The sequence below is a fragment of the Lipophrys pholis genome, assembly GCF_963383615.2.
Source record: "Lipophrys pholis genome assembly, chromosome: 19".
Classification (NCBI taxonomy): domain Eukaryota; kingdom Metazoa; phylum Chordata; class Actinopteri; order Blenniiformes; family Blenniidae; genus Lipophrys; species Lipophrys pholis.
The window spans coordinates 5,371,384-5,385,474 of NC_137647.1; the positions used below are offsets into that span (position 1 = coordinate 5,371,384).

General features: G+C 43.3%; 1 protein-coding gene across 1 annotated transcript; it reads right to left on the reverse strand.

Moving 5' to 3' along the window:
• Window positions 1–7,305: 7,305 nt before the first annotated feature.
• On the reverse strand, window positions 7,306–12,934 carry adsl (adenylosuccinate lyase). Its single transcript, XM_080487747.1, has 12 exons — window positions 12,648–12,934; window positions 10,357–10,560; window positions 10,216–10,260; window positions 9,876–9,955; window positions 8,969–9,140; window positions 8,837–8,883; window positions 8,582–8,672; window positions 8,392–8,461; window positions 8,161–8,308; window positions 7,865–8,045; window positions 7,585–7,761; window positions 7,306–7,481 (listed from the first exon to the last, which is right to left on the reverse strand). The coding sequence occupies exons 1-12, from the start codon at window positions 12,789–12,791 to the stop codon at window positions 7,395–7,397; spliced, it is 1,446 nt and encodes a 481-aa protein (XP_080343873.1). The 5' UTR covers window positions 12,792–12,934; the 3' UTR covers window positions 7,306–7,394.
• Between the last annotated feature and the right edge of the window lie 1,157 nt (window positions 12,935–14,091).

Below are 14,091 nucleotides of genomic sequence, written 5' to 3' on the forward strand. Positions count from 1 at the left end.
AAAGTCAAACACCACATTGTGTGACATATGAGTCTGTTACTGTGGGAAACAAACAGAAATATCTTCAAAGTGAGTCTAGACTCATCCAGGCCTATACTTTCTGATGAAACTACGTTCAGATTAGAGTGTTACTTCCTTACTAAATGGCAGGTTGCAAATTCACACAGTGACTTCACTTTGCACCAATGGCCCAATGGATGTTCCTCTCCTGGCAGGAAGAACATGCAAACTCTACATGAAAAAGGATCTGGAAGCAAAGCTGTCAGGCAAGTGTGCCAATTTGTATTAAATAAGATTCTCCATTGCAACCTACACGCTCACAGTTAGATTGCATTTGTTGGATTAAAGTGCAAAGAAAAGTTTCCTCTTTCAGCACACGTACGAGAAAACCGTCTTTAGATCACAACTGCGCACAGAAATCATCAGGCAACAATGAGCAAAAACATTTTTTAAGAGGTGGGGGACTTTCATCAACGCCATTACTGACCGAAGAGGAAATGTCAATCTACTGTATCTTGTATTGTGTGGTATTGATAATGACCGGCATTGTTGTTGGACATCACAGGGAAGGAGCCCACGGCGAGCCTTCACACTGATGCATTAAGACATCAATTCAGCCCACCAGTGGCGCCAACCTCCGAGGGTCCGTCTGAGCAACGTCTGACTGATCTCCAACGATGTGAAGGACCGGCGCAGGTCACGGGCTGCCACAGAATGTCACGGTCTTACATAATGCCTGTATCTTCTGTCGCATCACAACAGCGAGTCTTGCTACGAAACAAAAAGGTCAAGACATTCGACTGCGGTTTTTGGCAAGCTCACCTGCCATCCTGCAGAATTTCAGCATGTTGAGAGGTGGATCTTTGACAATTTCAGGATAAACTTTCTCCTTTCCTTTTATGGTTTTGGGTGGTGGTTTATTTTTTTATGTCACAGTCTGCATGTGACCCGTGAGGTCTGGCTGGGTTGTACAATGAGTGGGCAAACGGCGGTGTGCATCATGAGATTGTGATCTCAGCCAATGTTTGAGCCCACTGATGTGACTAATTTGTCATTTGATAGTTCATCATTCATCATTACAGGCACCACTGAACATAAATCAACCATTTGGTAATGTCGCTTTAAAATAACACGGCATGCTTTGCAATTAATAGGCTTCTTTTTTCTTCTTCTTCTTCATTTTCATTCTGAACATTCCCTCTACCAAACTGCTTTTTTCTTTCCCTGTGGAAAATGTTGGTCCCAAGCAAGGCGACCCTCTGGGGACAAACAAAGCATCATATCTTATTGCCAACTTCTAAAAACAGAATTATTAAAAACACAAGACCTTGTTAACAGCAGCAATTTCTACTCCTTCTAGTTTCTCACCGTCTCAGAAACGTCCAAAGCCAAATATAGTTGTTCAGCAAAGGATTACATGTGCAGATCTTGTCCAAAGCTGGATGAGACTGTGTAACTGGAAACTTTCAAACATATGAAGAGCTGTTTTTTTCTTCTTCTTCTTCTTCAAAAGCAGTAATCTCAACAAAGGACAGACAGTTGGAGCCCCATAAGTGCTAATGACTGTTTGCTGATGTTTAAGGCAAACACTCGTCTGTGTTTAGGTGAGACAAGACATTCTTCGTGGGGGTTTGATCTGCTTTCTTACAGTTTTCTATCATCTGATCATATTTCCAGTAAACAAACTGCATGTGTAACGGAGCGATTAAATGTAAACAGAATGTAAATAGAAAGAAAAGCACAACTTTCTCTGCATGTTTGGAATTCTTAATTGTTCAGGCTATGCTTTTAAGAGTAGTTATGTCATTTGTTTATTGATGTGATAGCAGAGTGCAGCTATACATTAAAGTCAGAACATTGGCTTGATCAATCTCTTCTAGTAACATTACATTACTTGATGAGAATCTGTTTGTTTTTTTTCATAATTCCTGTAATTACTACATGTTAAACACCTGAAAAATTACAAAAAGGTTGTCATAAACGTATATTATATATTACTTCTTTTGAGGAGTAGATTCTTCCATTTTTGTTCAATATCACAATATATCTCTAACATATCGTGTAAAATTGCATAATTTTTTGGACCAAATTAAGTTGTTTTACTTTCATCTGTCATCAACTGTGTACGGTGGATAAAAGTAGAGCAATAATCAGCTGCTTGAAAATCATCCGTCAATGTTTAAAACGAAAATAATGTGTGTTCCTGTCACTTGCATTGTGAAACACAACAAGCGTTGTGGACATCTCTGGGTTTTTTTTTGGGGGGGGGGGGGGTGAACAGTATTACAGCATCTTTGGCAAGACTATGGATGATACACCTTAACCAAATCAGCACATACAGTTAGAGTAGTATGAGGTTTGAAATAGTCATACCCATTATTCACAGTGTGGGAAGCAACCAGAAAGAGGAAGAAGAAAGGAAACAAACCACTGCCGCCAGCCAAAAAACTCCCTCGCAAATAACTCCCAAGTGATACCGCTTTCTGATGTCATTTCTCCACTTCAGTGTTTTGTGCGGCTTAAACCAACAAGATGCGACTTGTTAACTAGTGAGCTTCAGCGCGCCGTGCTGGTGAAATGTTTGCCTGCGTAGCAGAACCAGGAAGCACGCTTTCGCTCGTCATGCTAAGCTAAGCTAACTGGTTCCCATTGTGTTGGATTCATTGGAGTGACACCGAACCAGTTTTCGAACAAACTGCAAAAAACAAAGAGCGAATTTGCAGCAAATCTTGATTTATATTGAACTAAAATCTTGTTATTAATTGCTGTCGGGACCCGAAGCAATGAAGCGTAAGATAAAAGGATTTGGTTGGCCAGGCGGGTTTATCCTTATACATAGGTGTGTGACTTTCAAACCTCTTACAATCATGTATTTTATTAGAATGAATGTTAGTTTTGAACTCCACCTTTTGAAAAGTTTTACAAGGCCTAGTAAATGTTTCATGACCTATCAGATGGAGTGTCTGATGTTCCACATTGTTCTCCAGGTCAATACTTTGTGTGCATGGTACAACTCTCAAAAGGCCAAAAAAGGAAAAGGGTTCTATATCTGTGTTTGTGTGTGGACGCATATCCAGTGGTTGTGCATCAGTACACACATGTAAGTGGGAGGGGAGCCATGCTTCATTGTCCATGTGCCTGTTTCGCTAGCTCGTTAAAAGCTAATCCCCCCCCCCCACCTCCCATTCGCTACCACCCCTCCTCCTTCCCATGGCTCTCTGTCTTGTGCGATCAACAATAGTCCATTCTGTGCCGTCCCGTGCGACTGGAGACACACCCAAAGCCAAGGCCGTGGTGCGAGGGGAGATTTTTGGCCGGTGGCCAGCAGGGAGAGACACTGGCTTGATTCTCGTCTGGGAGAGTGGATCCTGCTTTGACGAGGGGGCAGAGGTGGTCTTATCTGCTGAGTTGTAAATTGCACTTGACATTTAGTGCAGAGATTCCCCCAACAGGGGCAAGTGATACCCATCGGGCCACTTCTCTGTCATCTAATTGTACTACTTGTTCAAAAAAATATATCTACTAAATTGTGCTTAAAGTTAAGAGATCTGTGTATTGCGTAAAATCTGAATACCAAGTTCAGTGTTTAATATTATCAGAAAGATTATAATGAGTTTAAATAAACTAAATTACCACTCTCAAATACATGAAAACAGTTTATTTTCTTTGCTGTCTGTGTTCCTTAACCTCGGCCAGATTAAAAAATTTGCACGGTGAAGCCCCCAAAAAAAGTCCCCACCTCCTCACATAACACATGGCATACCCTGAATCCCGGTCCCACCACATCTGAAGGTCACTGCATTGACCCGTTATTCTCTATCATGACAATCTGTTCCAGAGTGCCACAGCTGGAGCCCCCCCCCCCCCCCCCCCCCCCCCCCCCCCCCCCTCCCCACACACACACACATTCTGCTGCCTCCTCTGATAACGCCAAACTCTTATTGTCCGGTAACATAATACGGCACACACCAACACACCATCTGAGGGTCTCTGTCTGCACCCGCCAGCCCAATTATATAATTATCCCTTGTCTGATTGTGCCTGTGCAGCTGAGACGAGGGAGGGCCTTTGTGTGGCCCGTGGAATGTGGTGCACTTGGCATTTTTCAGCGAAAGGGCAGTTTTCTGGAGGCCCGCGCCAAAGCGAGGAGCGGAGGGTGAGATCACGGCTGCTGGTGCCCACTCACCCCCCCCATTCTCTCTCTCTGCTATCACTCACTCCATCTTGCTGGGACTCTCCTGTCTGTCTCTGCGTCCCTTGATCTGGATCTTGATCTAGTTTTCACACTTCTGTACAATCGCATCTTTCTTCTGTGTCCGTCACTAACACCATGACCATCACCCGTCCCCACTGAGCTCTCAGCTCGGGCAGATCCTGCCGTCCTGCAGATAGAGCGGCCTTTCATTGTGAAATGAACAGGATTTGGCTCTCCGATGATAAGAGCTGACAGGTCGCACCGTCGTAGAGAAACCGAGCGGCTGCACAGCTGCCACACGATGTCTGATAGCGGACTTGGAGGCGACTGCTCCTCTGCATGATAGGAAAGCAGTGCTTTTGTTTCTGCTTAAAAGCTGTTGAAGGGATAAGAAAGACAAGAGCCTGAGCAGGTGTTGGGAGAGATTACAGTATATAGAGAAGAAAGCATGTCTGCTATTACCTCCTTCTTGACTCAAAGTCAAAACCAACACGGTGGGCGTCGCTCCAACCATGTTCTCCCGAACTATAACAGAGGATCTAGACCTTTTTCTGACATTTACATCAAGGGCCTCCCGCTCTTTGCACGTCGCTACTGGTGATTTTATGAGGTATATTACTTTATCGGACCCCTTTTATACTCACTAATGAAAACAGCAGGGTTAATGGTGCCTTGGCGCCAAAGTTCTTCTGAATTCCTCGGTATGGGCTGCTGTTTTATTCAACGCTTGAGGTCACTGACGGCACTTGCCTTAGAAATAACATGAAATATTCCCAGCATCTGAGATGAGCTTGGTACTTTTCTTTCTGCAGTTTCTGGAGAAACTTCAGTGAAGGTATAAAAAGTCCAGAGAGTGGGCAAACAGGCCTAAATCAGCAGCAGTAAATATGTTCAGGACCTGAGACAGTATTGTTTAATGACAAGTGTAGGCAGCAGGAACACTGCTTACGAGCAGCACTTGAGAAATTCCCATAGAAATTCCAAGCCGTCCGTCTGATCCACTGTGCCCGCTCATCAAAGCCCCCCTCTGGTTATCACACAGCGAGGAGTATGTGAAAGAATGCTGTCAGGACACAGTGGGACTACAGAGGCCCAATATTCCCATCTCAAGCACATCCCCAGTGATTCAGTGAAAAAAATAAAAAAGAAGAAATTTAAAAAATTGTTGATCACAACCAAGCGATGCGTTTAAATAAACACACGAGTTGGATGAGAGAGAGAGAGAGAGAGAGAGTTTGCACGCTGGAGCCAAGCCTGGGGCCGCTCCCACTGTCAGCGCGGCTGAGAGAGCTTCATTGTTTTGCCCATCTCAAATAGCCCTGACAAATTGTGCTGAATGTAAAACCTCTGCCTAAACTGGAGGCATCTTCCAAAAACATTCTGGCACAGCACCAGGGCTGCATTTTCCCATCACTGAGATGATCCTCTGCCAACACCGCTCTGCAGCGTCCCTGCTGGTCAGGCGCTCCTCCTCAGGCTTACTGGAGAAAAGTATCACGTTGCATAAAAACAAACTATCAAGTCAAACTTTGGTTGAAAAAAAACAAGAAAACACTGCAGCACATGAATACAAGTCTCTCCATATACATTATATCATAAAGCTCTTTCCTTCCTCTTGCTAACCCAACATTTCCTTTATACCACCATCCTCCCTTTCTGCCCCCATCCTCCATTGTATTAAACCAGCTGACAGGTGGCAACTGAGGCAGAAGGAGAACAAACTTTTCCTGGCATTCACTTTGGATGCTAGAATCATGACTTCATTTCACATCGTTGAGATTAAAACCAAGTTACCGAGTCCAAAATGTCACATCAGGAGAAGAATACCACTTGTTTATTTGACAAGAATAAATTATGGAGGCAATGACTGTGTCGGATGGGGGTTCGTTTAGGAAGCGGTTTGTAAGAGTTAGTCATATCTACTCCTGCGGTATCTGATGACAGATAGCTAAATCATCTCGTCTCATCATCTTCTAGATTCTGCAAACATAAAAGAGAACCCATGGTGGCCTAAAACCCTGCAAAAATGATCAAGGATCTCACTACAACTAGTGTTTGTGTAAACCTCTTTATATCTAGATATTAAGAGGTCATTGAAAAGCAAAAAAAACTTTTTCCATCTTACAGATAATAGCTTTATAGAGAAAAGCAATATGTTCAGTTACTGTTCAATGGTGCCCCCATGTGTTAGCACTACAAACTGCTTGAACAGAACAGAACACAATTTTAAAATATCAAGTAAGATATCATACAAGTGAATATTAATATGTAGAAGGCTTAATGGTTGGTAAATATATTGTGTATGTTCAGATCTTGACTGTAAAGAAAAGCTTATTTATAGTAAGAGTTATAGAGTCTGGTGCCATATTTAGATATTGTCATTACATACCTTCAGTGGCAGTCCGCCTGTATCAACAGCTTCTCACCCAGCAGAGCTGGCCTCATGGTGCTGGAGGAACTCCGGAAGTCAGAGACTCTCACAGTGCAGGCCGGTCTGTCCAGATGAGTCCAGATGCAGTTGGGGAGGAAGAGACAGGATTACATTACTTATTACTTATTCATGATTGACTTTAAGCAACATTTAGACAAAATAAAAGAAGAGAAGCAAATTTCTCTCAATCCAATTTTTCAACAACATATTATCTGTATCTTTATTTTACACAGTAATGACTAATTTATAAATGAAAATGAATTTACTTCTAGATATGTGACATTTAGACCATTGACATTATATTTACAATGCCCCTTAGCCGCACTTGCACAATCCAATGTGATCCAGTAAAATAGTTCTGCTACAAATTACACCTTTATGCCAATAAAAAAAGAGAAATTCTGCTCGAGATTGTCAGATTTGGACTAAACGTATGTATTGGATCCTATTAGATTGTAAACATTTCTATTTGAAGCCAAAATTAGCTTTTATAACTGTGGCTGTTCTTAATCACCCATCAAACTATCTTAAATAATGCTTTACCCCGTTCAGAGTAGCATCATTAAATTATAAAACCGTTTTGCGACATTATCTAAATCAACTGTAAATCTGCTTTATTTTAGCTCAGTTTAGCAGTTGTGGTTTTGAATGCTGAAGGTAGAAATGATGAAACAATGATACAGAGAAATGATTGCAGCAGTTTCTTTATTGAGGTATAGCACATTATTCACAGAGGCCAAACATCTGTACCATGTGTGCGTCTCAGTGTTAAAGCTCCAGCTCAATCTTGACGTCCATCTTGGCCTTATAGGGCTCCAGCAGGGGGCGTACTTCTTCAGTCAAGAACCTGGTCACCTGAAGGAAAGAGAAAAGGTTAGAAAGAAAGTTTTAAAATGAAAAATTACCCCACTTGAGGCAGAGAAGCTGGTTAACCATGAGGCTGTTCTTGGTACTCTACCTGCTGTGGGGCACGGCCGATGAAGGTCTTGGGGTCCAGCAGAGCATCCAGCTGCCCCAGGATGGGTGCAAAGTAGGGGTCTCGCTGGACTCGAGCCAGCAGGTCATTGTCACCGCCCTCCTGTTTGACCACGGCTGCTGCCTCCTGAGAGAGAACGCGGATCTTCTCGTGGCAGTCCTGAAAACAAGAACAATCGCTTGAAGCTGAACCAACAAAAAAAAATTAAAAAATCCTGCTGGACTCTTCACAAGTCTTCGCACACTGTTGGGCTTTTTTCTACCTGTCTGTTCCCTCCAGCCTTCACCATCGCCATGATGATGTTCTCTGTGGCCATGAAGGGCAGCTCGTGGCGGATGTGCCTCTCAATGACTTTGGGGTAGACCACCAGACCCTCTGTGATGTTCTGCAAAGTGCTGAGGATGATGTCTGCGGTCAGGAAGGACTCGGGGAGCGAGATCCTCCTGCACACGAGAAAGAAGTAAGAGAAATAAAACTCCACTGCATAGTGCAAATTGTATTCTGACACAAGTGCCTTTACACCGAGTCTACTCGGAGTTACACGACATTATGAGTGACCTGTTGGCGCTGTCGTCCAGTGTCCTCTCCAGCCACTGGACAGCCGCCGTCTGCAGCGGGTCAGCCATCAGCGCCACCAGGTGTCGAGCCAAGCTACAGCAGCGCTCTGCCCGCATGGGGTTCCTCTTGTAGGGCATGGCGCTGGACCCTGCATGGGGAGCGGGGAGACGGTTTGTTACTGTACATTTCTGAATGTGGGGTTGAAATCCAGCTGTGTGGAGCCCAACAAACCGATTTGCTCCTTCTCAAACGGCTCCTCGATCTCTTTCAGGTTCGCCAGCAGACGGATGTCGGTACAGATCTGAAACAAAACAGTTGGGAAGGGACTCGTTTCTTTCAAGAGTAAAAACATCAACCAGTTTCCAGTAAATACCACTAGATGGAGGCATTTATCAACATGAGTTCGGCTCTGAGACTTTACCTTGTGAACAGTCGCTCCTAAACTGGCGAGACTGGACAGACAGTCCACGTCCACCTTACGACTGTACGTCTGTCCAGTCACCAGGTAGGCCCTGGGGAGCAGCAGAATAACATTAAAACACCTCCCGACAAAGTTTCTTCAGCTTGGTGAATACAGTCATCCTTATTTTGTAGCAGCTGCAGTGAGACAATCATTTTATTGTTCATTTAAACTGCACAACTCTTCCATTTTGAATTGTGAGAAAGAGGAGCTTACTTTTTGAAACCAGCCATTTCAGTTACCATCCTGTCCAGTTCCTCCACCTGGTGGCAGGAAATCACCCGTCAAAGATGTATTCTGCTCACAGAACAGCCACCAAAAGCTGATTTAATATCTGATCCTTTGTACCTTGTCATGGTCCCCTTGAAAAAGCTGCAGGAAGCTGGCCTGGGTTCCAGTGGTCCCCTTGACCCCGCGGAAACGAAGATCATCCCGAGCTCGCTGCAGGTTCCTCATATCCATGGCTAAGTCCTGCAGCCACAGACAGGCTCGCTTACCGACCGTGGTCAGCTGGGCAGGCCTGGGCAAAACGTGGGAAGGAGGCAAAAATGTAAAAATTTTATATATTTGTGGAGAATCTCTGGATGTTTGCTAGACAAAACAAACTATAAGGTAGTGAAGAAAATCTGTAATTTAAGTGACTTTATTTTTCAGTACGGTTGTCTTGTGTTTCACAAACCTCTGATCTGCTCTCATATTTACACACAAGCCGTCTCTGGGATAAAAGGTTTGATGGCGTTCAAAGCAGATAATTCTCCAAGAGGAATCAATAAAGTATATATATTATATATGTATACATTTGTTTATAGTAACTGCAGTAGCAGAAGATGACACCCTTTGCCCCCTCTGTCAAATACGAACTAGAAACTAAAGCCACATTGTGAATGTGTGAATCAAATTATAGTTAGATTTTGGTTTAATGAGTCTCGATTTGTGCAGCAACACTCCAGTACCTTTAAAGTCAGAATTTGAAAAGAATCTAATGACATTGTGGCTCCATCGTGCCTCCAGGGTGCTGCTGGTGAACTCCAATGTAAAGCATCATCCCGCTTCCAGCGGGATGACGCACCATCTTGCTGAGTCATGATCATCACAAAATAGTTTGAGAACACCAAAATACACTCAATGAATTCACACAATCGCCTCAGTTCAGTTTAAAATAACATATTTGTGATGATGTAGAAGTTGTACCTAATATTGTGACGAGAGAGTGCAAATATTGAGGATATAGAGGTGTGACTGAATTGAAACTCACTGGTAATGTGTGAAGCCAAGCGTGGGGAGATCAGCGTATTTCTCTGCAAAGTTCGACAGCCTGTCAATGACTCTCGCCAGCTGCGGAGGAACAAACCAAACTCTGTCAACTCTATTGAATAGAACAAGTGCGAAATGCAAAATGTATGTTTGATTTTTAATCTCCGCGCGGTGTGAAAACTGTGCTAATTAAATCACTGTGCAGATTAGTTCGAGATTGCTGACTTGTTACGTAACAGCTGGGGCTTACACAAAATACAGAGCCGCTCTGATTTCCACTCGTTTAACAGAAGCACAACTGGATGGGCGTGTGTGTTTTCTCTCAGACAGCTGAGCCTCACCTTAGGCAAGAGGATGTCGAAGCCATCGCGCAGCATAATGAGATCCTGGGGAGGAAGATGAAATCCACTCAGCTCACTCTGCAAATCATTTCATGAGGAATAGCCGCGCCGCTGCCATGCGAATAAACGAAGATGTTTTACAGTGTTGTCTCCCACGTAGCACGAGGTCGCTCCCAGGTGGATGATGGGGGCGGCGCCGGGGCAGCAGTGAGCGAAGGTGTGGACGTGAGCCATGACGTCGTGCCTGAGCTTACGCTCTTCCTCGGCCGCCATGGCGAAGTCGATGTCCTCCGCGTGGCTCTCCATCTCCACGATCTGAGAGTCGGTGATGGGCAGACCCAAAGCCTGGCCGAGACAAAAACAAACAGGGACACGGTCAGAAAAAGCAGGAGGGACACTACAAGAAAATTTCAGAAGTTACAACTTATTCAAGTAAAAAAAAAAAGGTTGCAAACTCAACAACAGTTATACTGTCCTTCGCTTGATTACTGGCCAATTGCGCCGTATTATTAGTACGGAGGGATGAAATGTCCTAATATTAAAAAGAAGGCATCATGTTTTCAGGCTGGATTTACCATTAGTCGATTTAATTTGTTGTTGTATAATAAATAATAGAGATGCATTGTCCACTTTTATGTAATTTCAGCTGTGCTGGACACTCAACCACTTTCAATAGCGTGTTAATAATAATTCTAATATTTCACTGATAAAGCAGGAGAGATTATTTAGGGTTAATGACGATTATCGGTACATAAAAAATACAATTCTTAGCAGTACAAAGTAAGCTACTGAATGTATTTAATAATATTAATATCTTTTATTTGTATTGCACTTTACATTTGTACTAGAAAAGCTCTTTTTTCAAATTTAACTGGCTGACATGTGATTATTTAAATATTGCTTTGGATTATTTTATTAATCTAAAGTGTAGCTCTTTGCAAACACAGTAAAACTATCAAGTATTTTTTTTGGGGGGGTGAGCGGAGAACAAATAGTGACCTTGTAAACGTCTCGTGATCCCCTCGTGAAAACACACTGGCCATCCTGATTAGATTGGGACGTTTTGTTTTCCCTTCCCATCAGTACTCAGGAGTCATGTGATTAATGAGACTTCCGTTTGAAATGATTGAATTAACCCTGCTCAAGACAATAGCTTCACTGCCTTATTTCTCTAAGTTTATTATAACGAGCACTTTCAAATACTATTTCAAATGTAGACGTACAAACGCCAATGCTTGGTAGCAAATTGTCTTGAGGGAGATTAACAGAGTTCAGATAAGACCAATGGAAGAAACTTTCAAACTTGCCACTTACTCCTGAACACAACAGACTCGCATCGATGCCTTATAAAGTGTAAAGGGAAAATATGATCATACATAGCCAAGGCCATGCAGGGCATGAAAATGAACAGCACAGCCAGTTTTGGAAACATCATTACGACTAAACTTTGTGCAATGGTCTCGTGTTGTTGATGCACTCGCTGCTTTTCTCAAATCTTAAGCCCAAGGTCGGTTTGCAGGAAAAGTATAAAGACCAACTCTGATTGGGTCTGATTGGTGTGCACGTGCATGCAAGAGTTCACGTGAAGCGACTCATTCATTTAGTCAATTATACAATATATACAAATCTGTTATTCTGTGCACTGATAACACAATCTCTGGTATATTTTCAGTCACTACTAACATCATGCAAGAACGTAAAATACTGACAGTTATGATGTTGTTGTTTTCAATACTTAATATTGTTCACATTCTTTTGCTTCTCTTTTATTACTAGACATTTGCTGCTGCAACAATGCAAATTTCCCCATTGTGGAACAAATAAAGGATTATATTATGTCGTCTTATCAAAGTTTTACTTTAGGTTATACACAAATACTGGACAAGCAAGCCTGTCACCCAACTTCTGCAAGGGTACAAGTATTTTAGTGCAAAAATAGATCAATATTGTCATGATAAATAATGGGAATTTCGAGGAAAATATCATCATAACGTGTATATAATGACTCATTATAGATAAAGACAGAAGATGGGGTAACAAACAATTTATCATTATAGTATTATACCAATATGCTGTTCAGCCCTTTCAGGAAACAAAACAAAACATGCAGTCAACTGTAGTTTCCTTGAGGAGCTCATCTTGCATTATCTGGCTAAAAGGTAACTCGTGTAAAGTCATGTGGATCTTGAGAAAAGTCAGTCCCACACTGGTGAAGCTTTATTACTGCTCCTCTGCACACTGAAGACCTTTCGAGCCCTGCAGACACTGCTGCTTCTTATAACGCCGCTATATTTAGAGCAGGAAACTTGATAGGGACTCTCGAAAGGTCAGGGGGGGAACAATCCGTTTCAAAAAGCTTTACACATAAGGTTTGGAGTGTGAATATTAGAAACAAACAATGAAATGCACGCGACACGTGCAGGGTGTCAGACCTTCTCAGCTTTGGCCAGGTAAATCCACAGCTTCCTCCAGGTGGTGAATTTCTTCCTGTCGCTGAAGTTGTAGGCCATTTCCTTGCTGGCATATCTGGAAACCAGCGGCGAGCGATACTTCATGTACTCGTCGGCTCCCTCCATGGTTGTGGGACAAGGCTCTGGGTCCTGCAGGGACAGAAACTTCAGAGAGGAGACACCTTCCCCTACACTCACGAGCGCCCAAGTCGCAACTCGAACCGGTGTTTCGGATTAACTGGTTTCCTTGCTAACTGATGACCGACTTCCTTTAGCGTCAGTGGTTGCAGCAATAAACAGAGGATGCTGAAGCAAGACTCTCAAAAGGGACAACGCTTCAAAACTTTATTGTAAATGTGGAATAAAAGGCGTTCGCCAGAATAGCTGTCGGGTTTTTTACATTTACCTCTATTCGCACGCTACAGGAAGTCGGTCCACCAGATAACAGGTAAACCAGTTAATCCGAAACACCGGCTCGTAGCGTCACATGGACTGCTTTTACGACCTTTTCAGTGGCTGTACGGCAGGAGGTGTGCGAACGCTGGGAAGGAGGCTACTGCAAAAACATCAGTATCACGTATTAGCTCGATGCTAATGTGTTAGCCACTAAAATGCTGCAACAGAGTGCACACTGTTTTCACCGTGTCCGTACTTTGGGCAAAAAGTCTGTGCAATTTTATGCATTTTTCTTTTTACGTGATTTCCAAATGGTCCGTGAACGCATCTCGCAAGTGGCCATAATGAATCTGTTCAGGAGCCAAAATGTGACCTCACACATCAGGATGACTGTTTTTCTCTCCTCCGCATCATGTATCCTTCATAAGAAGTGCAAACTGAGGGTGACAGCACAAGACACATATCGTCTTACAGTCATCGGCTATTTATAGGAGCTTTTTCTGTATTATATAATCTGTGGCTTCATGTCTTGAATCAATATTTAAATGTATTCACGCAGTGTGCACCCCCCCCCCCCCCCCCCCCCCATAATGTATCTTTGCATGCAGGCATCATATAAATAGTTGTGCCTGTGTATGATGCAGCAGCAGCTGGGGAATACAGCCAGCTGTAAACAGAACAGAATGATCTCTCTCTCCTCCTCCTCCCTCTCTCTCCCACTCTCTCTTCCTCTCTCTCTCTCTCTCTCTCTCTCTCTCTCTCTCTCTCTCTCTCTCTCTCTCTCTCTCTCTCTCTCTCTCTCTCTCTCCAATCTCTGTCTATCCATCTTTCTATCTGTCCTGACTGCAGTCTGCATACAGTGCCACCCTGCTGCTGTTAGTGCTGCTGCTGCTGCCGCTGTGTGATACAAGGCGAGTGGGAGGAACAGCTTCCTCTGTTTTTGCCTCAGAAAATGACCAGACATCTTCCCGGAGCTGAAGCTACTGCAGGGGTGGATCTGGCTTCCAGCCTCCTGCTTTGCACAATCTTC

What these genes read in the sequence shown, in the direction of transcription:
- adsl (XM_080487747.1), bottom strand. Translation starts at nt 12,791, where the DNA reads ATGGAGGGAGCCGACGAGTACATGAAGTATCGCTCGCCGCTGGTTTCC. An exon ending in TTCAAGGGGACCATGACAAG is followed by an intron (nt 8,884 to 8,968) that starts GTACAAAGGATC and finishes TCCTGCCACCAG; the next exon opens with GTGGAGGAACTGGACAGGAT. An exon ending in GTTTGAGAAGGAGCAAATCG is followed by an intron (nt 8,309 to 8,391) that starts GTTTGTTGGGCT and finishes CTCCCCATGCAG; the next exon opens with GGTCCAGCGCCATGCCCTAC.